This window comes from Rhinoderma darwinii, chromosome 1 (assembly GCF_050947455.1).
Source record: "Rhinoderma darwinii isolate aRhiDar2 chromosome 1, aRhiDar2.hap1, whole genome shotgun sequence".
Taxonomy (NCBI): Eukaryota; Metazoa; Chordata; class Amphibia; order Anura; family Rhinodermatidae; genus Rhinoderma; species Rhinoderma darwinii.
Window position 1 is genome coordinate 472,720,140 of NC_134687.1, and position 17,085 is coordinate 472,737,224.

Genomic DNA, 17,085 nt, shown 5'->3' on the forward strand with positions numbered 1-17,085 from the left:
TCAGCAAGAGGTCCTGTGTTTTCCCAACTGAGGAGAAATCGCGCCAAAACGAAGGGCTACCCCCAACATGCCAGAATCGAATGCCAGCAGTCTGGATGAGATAATTTTGGAAACAACGTGTGGGAAGAGCTCTTACCTGCCTCAGATTACGTTCTGTCGTCCCACCCGGACATCATTTTTAAGTTTTTCGTTGGTTTGTCAGTCCACAATCATCCAGACAACCATCCCACCAGCACTCTAAGAACAAGACCACCTTCAAATCCCAACTGGTTCCACTTGACCGGTTGTTTCAGTTCAAGCCCCCCACATCACCCTCCAGGGCGGCTACCTTTTTTCGGACAATAGACTCTCTAGAGCTACAAGGAGTGATCGGCCCTGTCTCTCCAGATGAGAGATTTCAAGGGTTTTACACCAATCTTTTTGCTCCGCTTGGTGATTGTCTCCATGGACCAGGGAGACTTTCTCTATTCCTTGGACATAAAGGACTCGTACCTCAACGTCCCTATTTGCCCGTCCCACCATCGGTTCCTACTTTTCGTGGTACTATTGTTTGGCCTGGCTTCTGCTCCACGGGTATCAAAATTCTTTCGGTGATGATGGCACTTCCTCCTTCCAGGGGTGTTTGTCATGCCTTATTTAGATGACCTTCTGATAAATTCCCCATTCCAGTCAACCTGGGTGGTCTCTATATCACCCTGGATACTCCGTCCCAATTTGGTTTATAGTCAACCGCTCCAAGTCTTGCCTATTCCCTTGCCAGGTTACCTTTCTAGGTATAATGTTTGACACGGTCGGCAAGGGTGTTCCTGCCTCAAAATATGCCGGGTTTTTTTTGTCTCTCACCTCTTCCTTCTACAGGTTAGATTCCTTGTTTGTTGTTCCGGTAGGTCAGAGGAACGGTTTGGCGGCCTCTAAAGCTACTGGCCTTCGCTGGATTTCGTTAGCTATTCGCAAGTTTTGCCAGGTTAAGGGTAGGAAACCCCTGTCCCGGATTATGGCCCATTCTACTAGGGTGATCGGGGGCCTCCTGGTAAAAGGGGCGCCATCAGTGGGTACCTGGTCTCTTCACACATTTACCAAGTTTTACAGGGTGCACACTTTTGCTTTTGCGGATACTACGCTTGGTGGCAAGGTCTTGCAAGCATCTTTTGGAGAAGATGACCACACCTTTTTATTCAGTTCCTGCCCCTGGGGACTGCTATAGGATATCCCATGGTCTGTTTCCGTTAATGAGATGAAGGGGGAAAGGGGATTTCTTTTTTTTGAGTACTCCCCTTTTTTTGTCCAGTGCTTTGGGGAACACCGTTCCCACCCTATTGTTGACTTGGTTGTCTGTTATCTGGTATATTTTCTTTGGTCCTTATTACAGTTCATTGCTTTATTTCCGCTTCTCTTACTGCTTACATATGTGCTGAATTAGCTCAGTGTCTGTAGGCGGGGTTTATCCTGTAGGAAGGGCTTTTTACGCCTCCCAGTGACAACAGCATATACTCATGGCCTGTGCCCCTCAATGACGAGAAAATTATTTTACGTTGAGTACTCAAAGTACTATGCTCTGTATACATGGAAGATGACCGTGAGAGAGTATTACTGGTTTTTACAGACCGGAAGACTGAGGGTGCATATAATCCAGCAAATCCTATGAATAAGTGTGATAAATAAGGGTATGCCTTCCCAGACCTGATGATTCTAACCTCTACTCGTTAAGTTTAGAGGAAATACAAGCTATATTCTTTCCTTGTTACAGAATTAAAACATGTTTTGTTTTGTTGCTTTTATTTAGGCCAGCCCTTAATGACGAAGAGAATGTGGTATTAAAAGGAAAAAAGGCCCGAGTGTTGCAGATGCAGAAGATATGGGCAGGTCAAGGTCCTGCACGAGAACTTGGTGACCTTATGGTTATGCTAGGTATGTATTTAGAGAATCGTATTGAGTCTAGGTAGCTGCATGTTTATAGTAGTATACCTACATGAAGAACACCATGGAAAATACTCCCCAGATTCATTTATTATAGTCACAAATCGGACTTATTACGTAATCTCTTATGGGGACTGAAGCATGGTAGTAACGGTGGAACCCGCTGATTAATAGCAAAACCTAAAGTTCGGAGTCTGACACACCAAAATGATATTAAAACAAAATATCTTTATTGAGTTAATCTAAAATAAGACATAAGTTAAAACAGAGATGATTTCCACAGTGCAGAAAGACAACCAGATTAATTGTGCATGATATATCCAAATGTATGAGTAATAGGCGACACAATTTAATCACAGAAATACATCAGCAGTATATTACAATTATGATGTACACATTCTGATACATTAGCCGGTAAGAGAAACTGTTCAGCAGCAGAAGAGTTGTATATATCAATTCAAATATAATTTTAAATATAAATAAATGCAAGTCAATGAGTGTGAATCAGTGTGAATACCCCTGAATAGAGCCAGATGAGAAAGTCAGTGGTAATACTATGCACGAGCAAAATACATAGCTCAGTTTAACCCAGTAAACACAAACACATAAGGCAAAGTCAGGGCAATAGCTGTGTTGACAGCCACGAATTTAACACTCACAGCACAATAGGTCTAGTATAATAAGAAAACCTTTTGCTGAAAGAAAAGTGCATAGGCTGAAGAGGAGCTCATACCCATTGTGACAGGTCACCGTCTCTGGCGTCACCCCGACGCGCGTTTCGGCCCGGAAGCCTTCGTCTGGGGGTGGTGTTGTAACTGAAGATGCTGGCCCTTTAAAACAACCCTAGACCAATCACCTTCTACATCCGGAGAGTCCGAGAGCTGTGACTCGGTACAGAAGATTGTAGCGACGTAGTTGCAGGCAAACACATCTGGTGCCCTGGACCCGGAAACACTGAAGAGTGAAATCACATGACCAGCGCTCCGGCCACAGGCAAGGGGTGAAACCATAGCAACGAACGCCGCACATATAAACACAATATCGGAACAGGTCCAGGTAAGCTGCTACATTAGAATCATATACAAAACAAGGACGAAAGAGACAAAACAGCTCAAAGAGTAGATATGTCAGAATTTTAAAAAAACAACAAAAAGGAGCCAATCCAATCGCTGATAATCAATGATGATGAACTTAGAATTACTAAGACGTAATAAGAGTAAAAACCAACAATATATACATGAATGGTTAATAGTAAATAAATAATACATATCTCCAACACAAACGTTGAAATAAATGCGAAGGCTTCCGGGCCGAAACGCGCGTCGGGGTGACGCCAGAGACGGTGACCTGTCACAATGGGTATGAGCTCCTCTTCAGCCTATGCACTTTTCTTTCAGCAAAAGGTTTTCTTATTATACTAGACCTATTGTGCTGTGAGTGTTAAATTCGTGGCTGTCAACACAGCTATTGCCCTGACTTTGCCTTATGTGTTTGTGTTTACTGGGTTAAACTGAGCTATGTATTTTGCTCGTGCATAGTATTACCACTGACTTTCTCATCTGGCTCTATTCAGGGGTATTCACACTGATTCACACTCATTGACTTGCATTTATTTATATTTAAAATTATATTTGAATTGATATATACAACTCTTCTGCTGCTGAACAGTTTCTCTTACCGGCTAATGTATCAGAATGTGTACATCATAATTGTAATATACTGCTGATGTATTTCTGTGATTAAATTGTGTCGCCTATTACTCATACATTTGGATATATCATGCACAATTAATCTGGTTGTCTTTCTGCACTGTGGAAATCATCTCTGTTTTAACTTATGTCTTATTTTAGATTAACTCAATAAAGATATTTTGTTTTAATATCATTTTGGTGTGTCAGACTCCGAACTTTAGGTTTTGCTAGCTGCATGTTTATTTCCAAAATGTTTTCTCTTTTCGGGCATTATAAAACGTGGCCTTTTTTATACCCTGAGAAATGCAGTAATTGCTTTTGCAGAATAGTTGGTGTCTGCACTGGTCACCACAGGAATGTGGAGATACAGAACTGATGTTGACATTGCCTTTTATTAGGCAGTGATCAAAACCTTACCCATCACCTTTATAAAACATTGAATAAAAATACTTATACCTCCTGACTAGTCTGTGATACCCTACAGGGTCCAGGCTGCCATCTTCATCTTCCTGGCAGCCAAGGCTGGTAGTGATGGAGATGTGAAAGTGACCTGCTCATTCGTCTGAAAGTAAATGGGGTGCCATTTCAGAAGCTAAAAAATATAGCAGAGGAAAGATTGGATGTATGTGAATATGACAAAAAAATCCATGTTTGATTACAATTAGTTGATATAGTGTGTGAAACTGGATTACAGATTATTAGTGTCTTCATACACATAATTTAATTCGGGAATATAATAAATCTCCCTTTTGCAGGTGCTGTGGGTGCATGTGAATACTCCGGACTAACGCCAGCATTCTGTGAACGTAATGGCCTCAGATTTAAAGCTATGATGGAGATAAGGCGTTTAAGAGGACAGCTAACCACAACCGGTAGGGGCAATTCTAGTATCCCAGATCAGTAAGTCTTGTATAATATATTCTAACCAGTTAACGATCTTCTTCCTCCTGCAGTCAATTCCTTGTGCCCCGACATCTCAATTTTTCTGGACTCCAAGATGCAACCCCCTACGGAGAGCCAGGTGAATTATCTGAGGCAGATTGTAATGTCTGGTTTGGGTGATCACGTAGCTAGGCGGATTCATCCTGAAGAACTCCTTGATGACAAATGGAGGAATGCGTATAAGGTGTGAAAACATATGTGTTGCATTCAAAATGTTTTCCAGTATTTTTCAAAGATTTGCAGTAAAATATAAACAAGTCTTTACTTGTCCGTCCTAGATCACCCCCGGGATAGTTTTCTTGTGTTGGGTTTAGAATTAGACACATAGTATGAATTAGGTTTGTAGTCTTTTTAAGCTTGTGTTACGCCCCCCCCCCCCCACTTCCCGTAAACCCATTATGCAGTCGATGCATAAGCTGTGATAATGCAGTAATAGGTTTCTATAGGCACCATACAAGCTTCATTTAAGAACGTGACAACTTTGGTTCTTTCTGTTTTTCTGATGACTGATGACCCACCTCTAGTACTCCTGTCAAGTTCCATACACGTTTTTTATGTTCATATTCTGTACTTGAATGCATCAATAGACCATTGTGCTCTCTTGTTTCCAGACTCCTCTTCTTGAAGATCCAGTTTTTATCCATCCAAATTCTTCCCTATTCAGACAACTTCCTGATTTTGTAGTTTTCCAGGAAATTTTGGAAACAACTAAGATGTACATGAAGGGTAAGAAGCTGATCCAACCAGTGAATGCTATAGTTCTTTCTTCCTGTGTAGGTCCGTTCAAGGTGTGTTCTGCTTGTTCAGATGCATGAAAACAGGTGTTTTATATGTCTTGTTCCAAAACCAAATGAGTGTTTCCTGTAGTCATGACTGGATGACGATTTCTTACCTTTTTCTTGATTTTGAGGGTTCAGTTTTGTAAGTGTGTTTTGAAAGCAGGCCTTACACTTGAGCTTCTGCCATGCTCATTCATGCATAATTTATTTGGCATCGGCTAATTTGGAAATCATTTAATTTGCTTGTAGGTGTTTCCTCGATTGAACCAGAGTGGATTCCTGCCTTGCTTCCACAGTATTGTCACTTTGGAGAACCATTGGAAGACCCTCCTCCCTCTTATTGTTCAGTATCCGGAAGATTGAAGTGTCACAGACAAAGCACCTTCTGTATGTATAATAGACAATACATTTTAAATTTGTTCTTGGTTCATAGATGATCCTGATTTTTATGCGTTAGGGCCTGTTTACATCATGGTCGGGCTTCCAATCATCGGTTCCGTTCGACCTTTCCGTCGGAGGAACCGATAAACGGAAACCATCGCTTCCGTTTTGCATTACCATTGATTTTAATGGTAATGCTTCCGTTGCAGTTGGTTTCCGTTTCATAAGGTTTCCGTTTTTTTTGCGGAAATAATAGCATAGTCTAATGGAAGCAATGAACAGAAGCCTGACGCTGATGTGAACACACCCTTAGGCCCTGTTCACACAGAGTTTTTTTGCCACGGAAATCGTGGCAAAAAACGGCCGAAATTGACTCCCATTGATTTCAATGAGAGGTGGAGGCGGTTTTTTACTGCGAGCAAAAAAAAAAAAAAAAGCACTTGCGGGAAAAAAGTGACATTCCCTATCTTGAGGCGTTTTCCGCCTTGAAAACCCCATTGAATCAATGGGAGACGGAAATAAATGGGTTTTTTTTTGCCGCGTTTTTCGGCAAAAAACATGCGCGGAATTTCACTTTGTCTCTTGAAGAAATAGGGAAAAAAAATATCGCGCCAAAAAATGCGTGTGGTGCAAAACCGCGTTAAAAAAATGGAGCTAATTTTTCCAGCCAGAATTTTCTGCCTGCAAAAAACCCAGTGTGAACAGGCCTTAAATGCCACTTCAACAGCAACACCTAAGAGAATACAAACAATGACATTTTTCAGCTAGTTGCAGGTGTCATGTGATTTAGAACTACATTAAAAACGCATATAAAGCAGACTGCCGTTTTCTAAATATTTCAGTGTTTATTTAAATAATGTTGTTTTTTTGTACATCTTAAAAAACACACATATAGCACATTTAAACAAAAAACTGACTATAAAAAGCCCAAAAAGGTGACACTAACCAGAATGCTGTGTGTAAAGATATTCATATGTTCCCATAGACTAATAACAAACATCTGACTGCAGAGTTTTTGGCTAAATATAAAGCACATATAAAAAAACTGCAGAAAAATGAGCCTGAGTGCTGTGTGGGAATCCGGCCTCCGGGAATATGCGGTTTCATGCTATTTCTATTATCGCTTATGTTGCCGTTCTGACACATTCCTAATTTAGTTGCTAATTCAGCCAGTATTCGTAATGCGGATCTGCAATACGGACGTATTCCGTATCCTATTGCATCAGTATGTCCTCAGTGTTAGATATCTATAATACCGATGGGCTTTCTTCTAGGGAGGAAATTGAATGACATCAGACAGCACTTGTGGATAACGGACATAATACCGATAACATACGGATGCATCCGTATTTTGGACACTCTCCACATACCTCAATGGACGTTTTTGATCCGCAAAACAGATAAAAGTAGCGCATGCTGCATTTTTTTAAATATGGGTATATTTCGGTTATTTTAACATGTAAATAGCCCCATAGACGTAATACTGATCAAAAATTTGCTTGTGTAAAATCAGCCATTACCTAGAAAAAGGATTTTCCTCAAGCATCTTCCGGATAATTCCAGTGTGGTTGCCGTTAATCCAGAATAGCTATACTTCAACAATGACTAAGTGTTTCAGTTAGTCTTCTCTTTCTGAGTACTGTTAAGTGGACTGGGCTGTAGCAGGTTCTAAAATATGTTTCATGCGCTGTACTTAAAAACGATTTCATTTGTGTGTTCTTTTCTACCTCAGTTCGAGTTGGATGGCAACTACCTGCTGTGGAGCTTGAATACCCAGAAGGGCTTGAACGCTACAAATATTTTGCAAAGTATTTACTAGAAGGAAAGGTAAAAGTTTGTATCATTGATTTGTCCAGTCTGTGCTGAATTGCATTCTTTAAAATAATAGTGTTTTTTTTTGTTTTTTTTAGGTGATCCAAAAACTTTGCTCCTACACCAGTATATTACTATCTAGCCCTGCTACAATGCTTAAAACATGGGCAAAGTAAGTGGCTAAACTGAATTTACTCCTGTTGTAGTAGTGCCTTCAGTGGTCCATCATGCTAATTCATTTGGATCACTTCTTGTTATGTGCTGAATACTAAGGGAGTGTCCGATCCTTACAGTCCTGTTTTGTTAGAAGAGTACCCCGATAACTAGCTAATCACAGGGTGTCCTGCTACTAGGACCATCACTGATCAGCTGTAATCTATGGGGGAACCTGGCGGTACACTTTCCCTGCAGCGCCACCACATTGTCTTCAGGAGTACTACTTGTTACAGCTTTTCACCCCCAATTTAAAAGCAGCAAGTGAACCTCATAGGAAGTAATGCAGCCCCAATTTGGTGCATGCAACTTCCATTATTTCCTATGGCAGCTAAGTAGCAAGCACTGTCTGATTTATTATTTTGGGGCTACAGAATCTTGAAAATTGTTGCCATGTAACCTTCATTTTTCAAGAAAAGTAGACAATAGTATATTTGTCATTTGTTCTTCTGATGCATTTTTACTTGATTTCTTGTATTACTCACAGGCTTCAGCCTAGAACTGAAATTTTATTGAGAGCCTTGGTTTCTGCAAAGGCAGATAATTTGTCCTCACTAGTTTCAGCTTGGAAAAATGATCCTAAATGTAAGTACATTTGTATTTTGCCAATAACTGTTTTCGATATATCTTTTCTATGCCAGGATATATATATATAATTTTTTTTTTTTAATTTTTTTTAAATTGATACTATTAATCTAATATTAATCTACTGCATAATCGAATCCACTCCCACTTTAATTTATGGTTATAGTAAACGCATAGAACACAAAGTGCCTTTACAAACCATGATTCCTTGTATTTGAGCAGTGGTCTGCAATCTGTGGTTCTCCAGCTCAGTCTGTTTCTAAGCCAGTCTTTAAATATTTATGAAAGTATAGCATTTCACAAAGAATTTCAGAAGCTTCAAACTATGCAGTGATCAGTTACTTCTGATGACTAAAGCATGATTTATAAGGGCAGATATGTGCCCATAACGAGCACCAATTAAATACAGGTCAATCGGCGCTCGTATATGTCCCTTTACATGGGCCAATGTAAACTGTAATGCGATCATTTGGTACCCATACAGTTCACATGCTGTTGACATCACATCCCCTGTTTACGACAATAATAATTTTCAGGACAGTATAAACTATGATGGACATGTGTCTTTTTTCAGCCGTACTAACTATGTAAATCAGCCTACACACAAGCGTTTGGTGTTTCGTCGGCTGATGAGAACATGCATTCATATGATCGCTTGTTTGCCCCAATCATTGGCCTCTGTAAATGGGCCTTTAGTCTGGTTTGAACAACTTCATAAAAAATGTTGGGTCCCCCTGCCAGCAGTTGCTGTCATCAGTGGATACCTGTGGTTTTGCAGAGCTGAGAACTCAATTTTTTAGAGTACTCCAGAACAGGAGACTTCCCTCTCTATTAACGTAACATATCCCAATAGGATTTCTAACAAGGAGCAGCCTAAGCTGGAAAGTCCTGTAACTACATTCGGCAGAATTTTTTTTAAATTTGCTATCGACAGAGACAGTAACCACTCTCCACGCAGGTCCTGAACAAGGGACTGTAAATACAGTGAAGGAAATAAGTATTTGATCCCTTGCTGATTTTGTAAGTTTGCTCACTGTCAAAGACATGAACAGTCTAGAATTTTTAGGCTAGGTTAATTTTACCAGTGAGAGATAGATTATATAAAAAAAACAAAACAGAAAATCACAGTCAAAATTATATATATTTATTTGCATTGTGCACAGAGAAATAAGTATTTGATCCCTTTGGCAAACAAGACTTAATACTTGGTGGCAAAACCCTTGTTGGCAAGCACAGCAGTCAAACGTTTTTTGTAGTTGATGATGAGGTTTGCACACATGTTAGATGGAATTTTGGCCCACTCCTCTTTGCAGATCATCTGTAAATCATTAAGATTTCGAGGCTGTCGCTTGGCAACTCGGATCTTCAGCTCCCTCCATAAGTTTTCGATGGGATTAAGGTCTGGAGACTGGCTAGGCCACTCCATGACCTTAATGTGCTTCTTTTTGAGCCACTCCTTTGTTGCCTTGGCTGTATGTTTCGGGTCATTGTCGTGCTGGAAGACCCAGCCACGAGCCATTTTTAATGTCCTGGTGGAGGGAAGGAAGTTGTCACTCAGGATTTGACGGTACATGGCTCCATCCATTCTCCCATTGATGCGGGGAAGTAGTCCTGTGCCCTTAGCAGAGAAACACCCCCAAAACATAATGTTTCCACATCCATGCTTGACAGTGGGGACGGTGTTCTTTGGGTCATAGGCAGCATTTCTCTTCCTCCAAACACGGCGAGTTGAGTTAATGCCAAAGAGCTCAATTTTAGTCTCATCTGACTACAGCACCTTCTCCCAGTCACTCTCAGAATCATCCAGATGTTCATTTACAAACTTCAGACGGGCCTGTACATGTGCCTTCTTGAGCAGGGGGACCTTGCGGGCACTGCTGGATTTTAATCCATTACGGCGTAATGTGTTACCAATGGTTTTCTTGGTGACTGTGGTCCCAGCTGCCTTGAGATCATTAACAAGTTCCCCCCGTGTAGTTTTCGGCTGAGCTCTCACCTTCCTCAGGATCAAGGATACCCCACGAGGTGAGATTTTGCATGGAGCCCCAGATCGATGTCGATTGACAGTCATTTTGTATGTCTTCCATTTTCTTACTATTGCACCAACAGTTGTTTCCTTCTCACCCAGCGTCTTACTTATGGTTTTGTAGCCCATTCCAGCCTTCTGCAGGTCTATGATCTTGTCCCTGACATCCTTAGAAAGCTCTTTGGTCTTGCCCATGTTGTAGAGGTTAGAGTCAGACTGATTAATTGAGTCTGTGGACAGGAGTCTTTTATACAGGTGACCATGTAAGACAGCTGTCTTTAATGCAGGCACCAAGTTGATTTGGAGCGTGTAACTGGTCTGGAGGAGGCTGAACTCTTAATGGTTGGTAGGGGATCAAATACTTATTTCTCTGTGCACAATGCAAATAAATATATATCATTTTGACTGTGATTTTTTTTATTTTTTTTTAAATATAATCTATCTCTCACTGGTAAAATTAACCTAGCCTATAAATTCTAGACTGTTCATGTCTTTGACAGTGGACAAACGTACAAAATCAGCAAGGGATCAAATACTTCCTTCACTGTAAATCAGAATTCCCTAATAATAGAGTATATGAAAATGGGGTTTCATGTCATTGTTATGCGTTTCTCAGACCACATATAGGCAGCTGCCACTAGTAGGGGACACAAAGCATTACAGTGTTAGGTCACTCTACACAGGCTAATGAGAAAATCCGTTTTAGCTTCGTGTCCGTAGGGGGAAAATCCCCCTGTTTATGTAGCAGTCTGTTTCTTTCCTATAGGTTGAGAAACAGAGTTGACGCGGTCTTCATGTACTCGCCACCAAGGACAGGAGACACTGTGTCATTCCTACCGTGCATTTATTTACCTGCCAAAGAAGACAAATGGGACAAGAGCACCAGAGCCCATCTGTTGTCCACCAGCCCTAGGGTCACCCAGCTTCCTGCCTGCACTCAACCAGTGCTCTCTCTCATGAGAGAGTGGCACACTGCAGGGGTGACCCTGCTAGTTTGCACCTGGGAGCTGAAGAGGAACTTGAGAGAAAAATATTACCGGATTTAGTATCCTCCCCAGCGTCCTTCCCTTCCGCAACCCTTGTCCTCCTTTGGCCTGTTTCCTTTCAACTCTCCCTAGATCTCAGTGGTCGCGGTGTAGGTTTTTATTTTTCCTCTTCGTCTGTGCCATGTAGCCTGGCTATGGCACCAATTGTGAGGTCCCAGCTCCATTGCAGCCTACTAGGCTGTGTTGTTTGGGAGTAGAGGCAGAGCTTTCTCCGCACTGCTTCTTGCCTGCTCATAGTGTGAGCTTACTGTGCCCTTCCCTTTCTCCTCCCTATTCTGGAATCATAAACACCTAGCCTACTAGGCCGCACCGCTACGTGACCGAGCTGCATCACTGATCTAGGCCCAGGCTTCATTGCCACCTACTAGGCTGCACTCTTCTGATTCATTAGGCAGTTTTTTTCCCCTCTTATGTTGCCCAGCGTGGACTTACCCTGCTCCTCCTTTTTCACTTTGCGCTCAGGCGGGGAACGAAGGCCCTTAATATTGGGGTTCTACTTTCCAGCCTAACCCATCCCCCTGACTTCCACTGGTGTTGCAAGCCTCCTCTGCTGCGGCCCAAAGTTACCGTCTTGACTGTATTATAACTGACATTGCTGTTATTGTGAGCATATTGCTGCTGCTTATGCGGAGTAATTGTATTATTGCAGACTACCCTTTTCTGCTACACAGTGCAACTGAGATTGCTATGTGGTTATTACAAGCATCAGGGAGACAATTACCCCTTTTCCGTGGGGCAAGTAATTGTGTTATACACATTACCTTCCTTGGTGAATGATGTAACTGACATTCCTAAGCAGTTAGACCAAGCATCCGGAAGCCACATTACCCCCTTCCATAGTTTAAGTAATTTTGCTATGCTTTACCCTCTTAAGCTAGACTAGAATTTTGTTTTAGGTTTACGGTTTACCTTCTGTTGGTTTCTTCTTGTTGCCCTTACTGCTTTTGTACAAACTAATTAGCTCAGTGTCTGCAGGAAGGATAGAGCCTTTGTAGGAGGATCTAAGACTTTTAATGCTCAGTGTTGCCTCCTTGCTGCAGCCGACTATACCAGTGGTGAATACCTATATAGAACCAGACCTAACGATAAACGTTATAGTAAACGTCCACACATATCAAGGAAAAACAGACAATAAATACCTATAACTGTATGTGAAGACAAATCAAGTCTCCCAAAAGGGAAAAATAATGACACCAAGTACAGTAAGTAACTTTCAAAAAATATAAATTCTTTATTACAATATACATAAGAACATGTTGGCCATCAGGACCTAAAAACCACAGACAATTAAAATATACAATGTGGAGAACATGAGGCTACTCAGAATGGCCTATATTCAACATTCAATAATACCGGACAGGGTCACTATGACAGTCATGCTATAAATGTACAGTACAAGGATAACCGACACCACAAAATGTGTCTCCAAAAAGCATGCTGAAACAGAACAATGTAATACAGACCCTGTAAAAAATAGTATACACGAGAGACTTGTAGCTAACACTGAAATCTCAGTGTAAATAAAGTGGTATAGAGACCAGGGTATCACCAAAAATCAGAGTAGGTCCCAGAAGCCATACCAACCCGTGTATTGCATATCAAGCCAAAAATGAGCTCCACAGCAAGAGCCCCGACGCACGTTTCGCGGTAGCTTTTTCAAGGAGTACCCCTTGAAAAAGCTACCGCGAAACGTGAGTCGGGGCTCTTGCTGTGGAGCTAATTTTTGGCTTGATATGCAATACACGGGTTGGTATGGCTTCTGGGACCTACTCTGATTTTTGGTGATACCCTGGTCTCTATACCACTTTATTTACACTGAGATTTCAGTGTTAGCTACAAGTCTCTCGTGTATACTATTTTTTACAGGGTCTGTATTACATTGTTCTGTTTCAGCATGCTTTTTGGAGACACATTTTGTGGTGTCGGTTATCCTTGTACTGTACATTTATAGCATGACTGTCATAGTGACCCTGTCCGGTATTATTGAATGTTGAATATAGGCCATTCTGAGTAGCCTCATGTTCTCCACATTGTATATTTTAATTGTCTGTGGTTTTTAGGTCCTGATGGCCAACATGTTCTTATGTATATTGTAATAAAGAATTTATATTTTTTGCAAGTTACTTACTGTACTTGGTGTCATTATTTTTCCCTTTTGGGAGACTTGTTACGACTATACCAGTGGTCTGTGTCCCCCAATAAACTCTCCAAGAAAATTATTTACATTGAGTACCCAAAAAACCCTTAACTTCTAAACTGGACAACCTCTCTAAAATTTCTGTCAGGCGTGTGTATATATATAGTTTTGTTTTTATTACGGAGCTCTATGTGTTAGGCTAGGTTCACACCGAGTTCAGGCTGCACATTCAGCTTACACTTCTGATTAGTGCCATTGAATATATGCCCCAAGCATTATCAATCGTATGTCTTTACTGTTGCGTACATCTGCCATTGACTTTCATGGTAATAAAAAAAAAAAAGTATACTTTTGTAAAAAAAAAATTGGGCCATCCAATGGTATTGAAATATGTACGTGAATACGTTTTTTAATACAGTTGAAGAAATTGTAGATGGGCATATGCCAGGCAAACATATGACATTATTTTGGCATATGTCTACCCAATAGAACTGGGCATATTTAAAGTAGATCTTTAAAGCATTTTCCGGACTTACGTTGAATATTTGACTTGAACATGGTGTGAATAGAGCCTTACTAAGCTTGGCAAGGGGGCTTACTCATGACACTTCCCTACTAAATAGTATTTTCCGTTTCAGAGCCATGGTGTGGGAAAGGGTAGCTTTCTTAGTGCTGCTCTGTTGCTAGGAGGGCTGCCATATGCTCATGGATATATGATCCGCTGCAGCTATATTAGTGAATGCAGTTCGTTCAGCATTTAAAAGGCATCTACCGACTGCCTAGCACATACTGGCCTCTCCCAGTGACGGGTTCTCATTGATGTACAAGTATATTTTATTTATCAAAAAAAAAAGGGGGAATAAAGGGAATTGAATCCTGGTATTAGAAAGACTATAAAAATATGACATTTATTGTAATATAATAAAAATGCTACATATACAATCTTGCATATACAGACAAACATCACAAGCCCGGCTGGGTAGTAAGTAACATGATTCACAAAGTGGAGATATAATCTTACTAAGAAGACCATATGCTAGGCAATTGTTGCTTAATGCGTAATCAATACATCACAATAGAAAATATAATTACATTCAAATTCAGATGCGAATCATGAAGTGGTAAGCATATCAATCAAATAATACCACTCGGAGGGGGGCTAAATACACCTTGGACTGAAATACAATAACTACGTGAGTGACGAAACGTGTCAGCTGTTCTGTGTGATGTCACACGCCGGAAATCCATGGCCTGGTCCGGAGACGCATGCTTCTCATGTCAATCGGACGTAGCCGGAATACCGGCATATTCACTGGGTAACAACTACACATATCCTCCCAAGACTTCAGTTTGGATCTGACCTTTGAGTGCGGATAACATCATACTCATGGTGGAGGTACGGTCTACCTTGAAAATCGTCTGACCCAAGCACTCACGGTAACCGCACCTGATCTGGATTGAAAGCCTATTACCATACTGATGGTTTACACTGCTATTCTCTGGGAGATTTCAACAGATGAATATAGTGGAAGTGTGATCGCCTTGCTGTTTTTGATCTTAGGATCCGAAATAACCTCCCTGAGCTGTGGTGTTCATTTGCAGGAGGGCTGATATAGTCGGCCCCATTGGCAGAAACTGTCTTGAAAGGACTTCCTATCGGCTGTCATACATATATCGAACGATAAGTATAACTTTCATGCAATTTTACATGGCTTGACTGTTAGAATATTGCGCTATACAGTCTATCTGCGTCCGACAAGGCTTTGTTTATTTACACAATTTCTCATGTTCAAATGTAACAGTTACCCTGTGATTACTATCTATAGTTACTGTATTTCAGTCCAAGGTGTATTTAGCCCCCCTCCGAGTGGTATTATTTGATTGATATGCTTACCACTTCATGATTCGCATCTGAATTTGAATGTAATTATATTTTCTATTGTGATGTATGCATTACGCATTAAGCAACAATTGCCTAGCATATGGTCTTAGTAAGATTATATCTCCACTTTGTGAATCATGTTACTTACTACCCGGCCGGGCTTGTGATGTTTGTCTGTTTGTCAGTATATGCAAGATTGTATATGTAGCATTTTTATTATATTACAATTATTTTTCATATTTTTATAGTCAAATTGTGCCAAGTACCTCTAATACCAGGATTCAATTCCCTTTTTTCCCCCTTTCTTTTTTGCTAAATATTATTCTTGGTTGGCACCGTACAACTGTACTGAGCTCTGTAGTGACTGAGATCCCTTGCTTCTTTATGTTTGTATTTTAGTTATCTTTGACTCTAATGGTCATACCCGTTGAAACTGACTTTCTGTTTCCCCAGATCTCTTACATGCATTTTGTCAATGGATTCCTGAAGCAGCACATGCAGATGTCACCAAAGCCTGGCCACCAGTCTCATGTTGAACCCATCAAACAAAATTGTTAAATATTATTTTTCGTTTCCTGAGAAACACACTTTGGGAATTGTTTATACCTGAAGATAAAATGGATGCCTCAATTGCCTTAAAATATACAGTTCCATCTACTGACTCAACTTTTCTTTAATGTTCTTTAATGTCGTTTGCCCTTCGCTTGGCATTTTATACATTGTTACAAAGTAACTTCACATTTTTCATGAAATAATGATGTTTACTCATGAACAACATATTGTAAAATATGTATATAACGAAGTGAAATAAAAACAAAATATCTGTTCTTTAACACCTTCCCGCTTTGGCCACTTTTGACCTTCCTGACAGCCTCATTTTTCAAATCTGATATGTGTCACTTTATGTGGTAATAACTTGGGAATGCTTTTACTTATCCAAGCGTTTTCTGACATTGTTTTCTCGTGACACATTGGACTTTATGTTACTGGGAAAATTTGCTCGATACATTCAGTATTTATTTGTGAAAAACACCCAAATTTTGTGGAAAATTGCAAAAATTAGCATTTTTCTAAATTTAAATGTATCTGCTTGTAAGACAGGCAGTTATAACACACAGAGTGTTGCTAATTAACATCCCCCATATGTCTACTTTAGATTGGCATAGTTTTTTGAACATCCCTTTTTTTTTCTAGGACGTTACAAGGCTTAGAACTGTAACAGCAATTCCTCACATTTTCAAGAAAATTTCAAAAGGCTATTTTTACAGGGGGCAGTTCAGTTCTGAAGTGGCTTTTATGGCCTTGTATATTAGAATCCCCCAACAAGTCACCCCATTTTAAAAACTTCACCCCTCAAAGTATTTAAAACCGCATTTAGAACGGTTTTTTTTTAACCCTTTAGACGTCTCACAGGAATTAAATTAAAGTAGAGGTGAAATTTACAAACTTCTTGTTTTTTTTTGCAGAAATTCATTTTTAATCAATTTTTTTTGTAACGCAGAGAGTTTCGCCAGAGAAATGCAACTCAATATTTATTGCCCAGATTCTGCCGTTTTTAGAGAGAAATATCCCACATGTGGTCCTAGTGTGCTTATGAACTGAAGCACAGGCCTAGTGGATTTTGAAACAGAGGAGTACCTAGTGGATTTTGTGCCTCCTTTTTATTAGAATATA

At 40.3% G+C, this 17,085-nt stretch overlaps 1 protein-coding gene across 3 annotated transcripts in view; it reads left to right on the forward strand.

Annotated features, from left to right (window-relative positions):
* The window catches only part of DHX37 (DEAH-box helicase 37), a 94,146-nt gene extending 77,902 nt beyond the window's left edge, over positions 1–16,244 (forward strand). For all 3 annotated transcript variants that reach the window (XM_075833483.1, XM_075833492.1, XM_075833501.1), the window contains exons 20-28: positions 1,784–1,908; positions 4,364–4,480; positions 4,562–4,734; positions 5,162–5,276; positions 5,579–5,716; positions 7,443–7,537; positions 7,621–7,694; positions 8,223–8,320; positions 15,865–16,244. In XM_075833483.1, coding sequence (XP_075689598.1) covers positions 1,784–1,908; positions 4,364–4,480; positions 4,562–4,734; positions 5,162–5,276; positions 5,579–5,716; positions 7,443–7,537; positions 7,621–7,694; positions 8,223–8,320; positions 15,865–15,947 — 1,018 coding nt within the window. In that variant the 3' untranslated portion in view covers positions 15,948–16,244. The remainder of the gene's footprint in view (positions 1–1,783; positions 1,909–4,363; positions 4,481–4,561; positions 4,735–5,161; positions 5,277–5,578; positions 5,717–7,442; positions 7,538–7,620; positions 7,695–8,222; positions 8,321–15,864) is intronic.
* The last annotated feature ends 841 nt before the right edge of the window (positions 16,245–17,085 follow it).